The 6,023-nt window shown below is 42.9% G+C and overlaps 1 protein-coding gene across 1 annotated transcript in view; it reads right to left on the bottom strand.

Annotated features, from left to right (window-relative positions):
• Window positions 1-812: 812 nt before the first annotated feature.
• Window positions 813-6,023, bottom strand: part of TM4SF19 (transmembrane 4 L six family member 19) — a 13,557-nt gene continuing 8,346 nt past the window's right edge. The window contains exons 4-7 of the mRNA XM_007465887.1: window positions 3,814-4,015; window positions 3,331-3,408; window positions 1,245-1,414; window positions 813-993 (exon numbers count right to left, since the gene is read on the bottom strand). Of these exons, the coding sequence (XP_007465949.1) occupies window positions 813-993; window positions 1,245-1,414; window positions 3,331-3,408; window positions 3,814-4,015 (631 nt within the window). The remainder of the gene's footprint in view (window positions 994-1,244; window positions 1,415-3,330; window positions 3,409-3,813; window positions 4,016-6,023) is intronic.

The raw sequence follows: 6,023 nt of genomic DNA, 5'->3' as shown, positions 1-6,023 counted from the left end.
CTAATATATCATCTTGCAGTTTACAATGTGATTTTTTTTTAATTTATTTATTTATTTGGCTGCATCATGTCTTAGTTGCAGCATGCAGGATCTTTTTGTTGCAGTGCGCCAGCTCTTTGTTGCAGCGCTTCTCTAGTTGTGGTGCGTGGGCTCCAGAGTGCGCGGGGTCAGTAGCTGCAGCACGCAGGCTCTCTAGCTGTGGTGCGCAGGTTCTAGAGAGCGCGGGCTTAGTTGCCCCACGGCATGTAGGATCTTAGTTCCCTGACCAGGGATCAAATCCTTGTCCCCTGCATTAGAAGGCAGATTCTTAACCACTGGAAGTCCCTACAATGTGATTTAAAATGCATTGTATCATTCAACATACAGGCAAGGAATTAATATTGTTAATATTACTACATGACTACCTAAAAGGGAAATTTGTTTATAATTCATACCCACTCTTGCAGAAAAGATTCAAGGCAGCTCATGATAAAAACACTCACGTTTAAGAAGGAATTACCAGGACTTCCTTGGTGGAGCATTGGTTAAGAAACTGCCTGCCAATGCAGGGGACACGGGTTCGAGCCCTGGTCCAGGAAGATCCCACATGCCTCGCGACAGCTAAGCCCATGTGCCACAACTACTGAAGCCCGTGCGCCTAGAGCCCGTGCTCCACACCAAGAGAAGCCACCGCAGTGAGAAGCCTGCGCACCGCAACCAAGAGTAGCCCCCACTCGCCACAACTAGAGAAAGCCCGCGCAGCAATGAAGACCCAACTCAGCCAAAAACAAATTAATTAATTAATTAATTTTTTAAAAAGAGGCCATTACCTGTTACTTCTCACAGAGGCTGCAGAAAAGGCCCAGGAGGCTGTTGAGGAAATGAATGACCACCAGGAGAATCTGGAGGAGGCTGATGCACAGAAGGGCGGAGAAGAAGCACACGTGCCAAATGACAGCTTTAGAAGGCTCCAGGCAGACAGAGTTCCAGAGTGAATGGTCATACAAATAGTTCCTACCCCCAAAAATAAGGAGACCAGGGGTTGGAATAAGTAAGAAAATCCCAGCAACCTTGATAGGAACCTGGGTTCTCCCTCAGCTCAGGTCGTAGGACTAGACTTTTGAGGGTGACTATGGTTGCATTTGCAATTTTCTGAGCATCAGAGAAGCAAGATGCTAGAACGCATGACTAAAAGGAGTTTGTAGTCCCTTTCTGTGTCTTTCTTTCTCTGAAGAGACTACAAATCCAAGTTCCCATCCATTTACCTGTTATGCAGGTCTTTGAATGGGTAACCATGTTTCCAAGCCTGTGTCTGATTGAAGGGCGAAACATCGAACATGCAAAAAGGACCATCTTTCAGGGCTACTCCAGAAGTGATAAAGCAAATCAAGGCTCCAAGAAAAGCCAGGCCACTTGACAACAGAGCAGTAAGCATCTGCAGAAGGAGAGAAGAAACAGTGAGCCTGAGAGGGGGTCGTGACTTGTGGGCTGATCTGGACAAATCTAACTTCTCTGGTGCTCAGGCCTTCCCCAGTCATGGGGATGATCCTACCCATAGCAGCTCCTTTAAAGCATAGCCAAGGTAGGGCTGGCTGATGAGGGGTCACTGGGTAGAGCCAGTAGGGGGTGGGAAAGAAGGAATGGAGAAGGGGGCAACACTGGCACCTGGTCCCAGCAGCAGGTTCAGCCTGATTCAGCAGGCTCTTCAGAGCTTCTCAGCAGATTGGCATCAAAAACGTTGTCACTCAGACTGCAGTCATTCAGTCTCTGGCTTAAAGGGTCAGATTGGTTATCGCAAGCCCCCCTCTGACCCTTTTAAAAGAAAGCTGTATTTTTTCAAAAGTTCCAAGCTGCCATCCCTGATTCCTCTCTTTCTCAGATCAAGCATGAAAGGAAGGAAGGGAAGAAGAGGGGAAAGAAGGAAGAAAAGGAGGGAGGGAGGGAGGCAGAGACAGAGAGAAATTACAGTCAACTCTGAAATGACTCGAGTTCTGTCATTGTACTTTTCTAGTCTGTGCACCACTCATTTCCTTCCCAAAAGATAGCAATGTGTTTATTTCCTTGGCAGGATTCTAACTTCCAGATTGGTTTCTTTCTCAGGATACCAGATTTATTTTTCTCCTTACCAAAAAACACATATTTTAAAATAAAACATATATGTGTGTGTGTGTGTGTGTGTGTGTGTGTGTGTGTGTGTGTGTGTGTATATAGTTTTTATACAGAATCAGAGTCATTTTCCCACTGATGTCAAACTGGTTTAGAACTCGAGAGGGGCCGCAGAAAGCTGTGTAGTAAGTTTTGACTCTGAGTTAAAAGATTCAAGATGAATTAGTCTGGCATAAGCCTAAGACAGAGGTTCTCAAAATGTGGTCCCTGTCCCAGCAGCAGCACATCACCTGGAAACTTGTTAGAAATGCAAATTTCCCCCCTTCCCCATCTTGCTCCACCCCAGACCTACAGAGTCAGAAACTCTGGGCGTGGGGCCCAGCAATCTGTGTTTTAACAAACGCTGCAGGGATTCTGATGCACACATTCAAGTCCGAGAACCACTTGCCTAGGGGAAAACCAGACATGACTGAGAACAGAGAGTGAATGAAATGTGTGGGTGTTTATACTTAATTCTTTAAAATATAATTCTGAATCAGCAGGGTTCCCAGCATGTGGGCTGTAGATATCAAAGCAGGATGCAGAGTTACTGTAAAAAGGCCACAGATTCATGTGTCTGAGACTGAATGAGCAATATATCTTATACATTTATGTACTGAGGTTTTTCAAATATATATAGATGTTGCTGTAATTAATAAAGTGTAAATTTATTCTGGGCCTCAGCTTCATTATCTGTAAAATGGAGAGGTTAGACTAGAATCTAGTCAGCAGATGATCTCTGGAGAATCTTTCAGCTCCAAGAAAAATAGCCAGGAAATTTTCTATCAATGACACATGACTACAATGTACATAACTCATGTCCACATTGTTCAATAGGCTAAAACTAATAAGAACAGTTCATGTATAGCTGAATCGCTTTGCTATATAGCAGAAATTAACAGGACATTGTAAACTATACATCAATAAAATAAAAAAATAAAAAAGAACAGTTCCTCACGTGTGTAGACATTTATGGTTCATTAAGCACTTCCTCCCTGGACTTGATCCTGTTAACTTTCATTTTACAGAAGGATCCAAGATTCAGAAAACTTGCCCAAAAGCTTAGGGTTTTTAGACCCTTAGAGAGGTACGGTCAGGACCTGACTTCAAACCCCAAGACTGAAATTGTCTCTTTATCACTCTGCCTCTAAAGTAATAGAATGTGGGGACATTCTAGGTATTAGAAGAGTACAATCGGGTGCTTACACTTTGGCAGGGCCCACTCTTACTGAAGCAGCCATATCTCCAGCCCGTCAAGGAGATGAGGGTAGCTGCAGTGAGAACCTGGGGGAAGAGGGAAGAGTGTTAAAAAGAGATTGGGTAATTTACATCTCTAGCTGCCACCTGTGGCTGCTGAAATAGAGTGGTTAGACATCTCACATGGACTTAACTACCTACCTTTCCCAGAAGGCTTGGCTTTGACTGTCAGGACCCAGTTTTGGATGACTAGCCTAATGTGACTCTATGAATGGCAGCGTTCACACCAAGCCTGCCTAGTCCAAAATTCAGCAACATTTGACCAGTCTTCCTAGAGTCTTCTATCCCTTGGAGCTGCTATAGACCCCACAGTCAGCTTGTTAGTTCAAGCTTTTTTTCAAGGAATCAAAACACTACCCCCACCTCCACCTCGCTGCTCCACCCCTAAGGGGCACTTTGGGAGTTCACACCCAGGGAACCCCAGACACTCACCATGAGGCCTCCTCCCCAGAGCCCAGAGCCCAGCATGGCATGCCTGCCAATGAGGCCCCTCAACAGGTAGGTCACATCCCAGTTAGGAAAGAGGAGCACTGTGTTGGCCGCAGCAGCAAACAGGGCTGTAGTCCCGAGGCTCAGCCCCAGTATTTGGGAGCAGGTCCGTGAGCATGCCATCACACAGAGAGAGGACACTGTCCTGGAACCAATGGAAAGAGGGTCATGGTAGCTCTGTTACTGGGAGCTGGTGGGTAGGGGAAACCCCAGGAGCATAGGGTGAGGAGGGGGAATAGACCAGAGGCACTGTCACCTCCTAGGGTCAGATCAAGAAGAGCCAAGGAACTTGCTTAAAAACTCTGCGTCTTATAAATATTTCCCAATGTATAGAATTTAATTGCTCCATTTTCTGCTAGCTCCCACTCACACACACACACACACACATACACACACACACACACACACACACACACACTCCTCATCCCATCATAATTTGCTTGTACCTCTATTAAAGCCAGTGATCATTTCTACTTGACACAGAAAAACAAACAAAAAAATTTTTTTGAAGATGTTGGGGGTAGGAGTTCATTAATTAATTAATTTATTTTTGCTGTGTTGGGTCTTCGTTTCTGTGCGAGGGCTTTCTCTAGTTGTGGCAAGCAGGGGCCACTCTTCATCGCGGTGCGCGGGCCTCACACTATCGCGGCCTCTCTTGTTGTGGAGCACAGGCTCCAGACGTGCAGGCTCAGTAGCTGTGGCTCACGGGCCTAGTTGCTCCACAGCATGTGGGATCCTCCCAGACCAGGGCTCGAACCCGTGTCCCCTGCATTAGCAGGAAGATTCTCAACCACTGCGCCACCAGGGAAGACCAAAATACAAAAATTTAAAGGTGTCATCCTCTTGCTTTAAAAGACATCATTTTAAAGACGTCCGCTGTTACCACTTCCATTCAACATTGTACAGGAGGTCCTTTCCAGTGCAATAAGAAAATAAAAAGCAGCAAAAGCCATAGGCATGAAAGAAAGAAGTAAGAATATCATTATTCACAGTAACATGATTATCTGTGTAGAAAATTGTAAGGAATCTATCAAAAAGTTAATAGGTGAGTTCAGCAAGGTTACCAAATAAAAAATTAAATATACAAAAATTCTATTGTATTTCTATATACAAGCAATGATAAATTATAAAAGTTAAAAAACAACATCATTTACAATAACATAAAAATAGAAAATACTTATGGATAAATTTAACAAAATCTGTGTAAGACCTGTACACTAAAAATTATAAAACATTACTGAGAAAAATTAAAGAAGACCCAAATAAATGGAGAGATATACCATGTTCATGAATCAAAAGGCTTAATATCAGTGCAATCTCAGTCAAAATCCTAGCAGGTTCTGTCGTAGAAACTGACAAGCTGAATCTAAATTTACATGGAAATGCAAAAGACCTAGATTTTTCAAAACAATGTGTAAAAGAAGACCAAAGTTGGAGGGCTTACATCATGTGATGTTAAGACATTATAAAGCTACAGTAATCAAGACAGCAAAGTAATGGTGTATACAGACATGCAGACCTCTGGAACAGACTAGAGAATTCAGAAATAGAGCTATACAAATATGATCAAATGATTTTTGAAAAAGATGGTATTTTAGTAGGAAAAGGAGAGTCCCTTCAACAAATGATGCTGGAACAATCCATATGCAAAACAAAAATATATACTTTGCCTATTACTGCAAACCCTATTCAATAATTAACTTGAAATGGACCATGGATCTAAACCTAATAAAAATTTTACGAGAAAATCATCGGGATTTTCGGTTAGATAAAGATTTATTATATAGAACACAAAAAGTACAACCTAAAAAGTGATAAATTAAACTACTTCAAAATTAAAATTTTGCTCTTCAAAAGACACCATTAAGGAAATAAAGAGACAAAACACAGGCTGGGAGTAAATATTCACAATACATATTTTGTAAATATGTATGTGAATGTGACCTCATATACATCTGACAAAGGATTTGTATCTAGAATACATAAAGAATTCTTAAGACTCTACCATAAGAAGACAAACAACTGAGGGACTTCACTGGTGGTGCAGTGGTTAAGACTCCACGCTCTCAGTGCAGGGGGCCCAGGTTCAATCACTGGTCAGGGAACTTGATCTCACATGCATGCTGCAACTAAGGAGCCCGCGAGCTGTGACT

The sequence above is a fragment of the Lipotes vexillifer genome, unplaced genomic scaffold, assembly GCF_000442215.2.
Source record: "Lipotes vexillifer unplaced genomic scaffold, Lipotes_vexillifer_v1.1 scaffold853, whole genome shotgun sequence".
Classification (NCBI taxonomy): domain Eukaryota; kingdom Metazoa; phylum Chordata; class Mammalia; order Artiodactyla; family Lipotidae; genus Lipotes; species Lipotes vexillifer.
The sequence above is the reverse complement of the archived record's forward strand: the minus strand, read 5'-3'. Positions and strand labels throughout refer to the sequence as shown.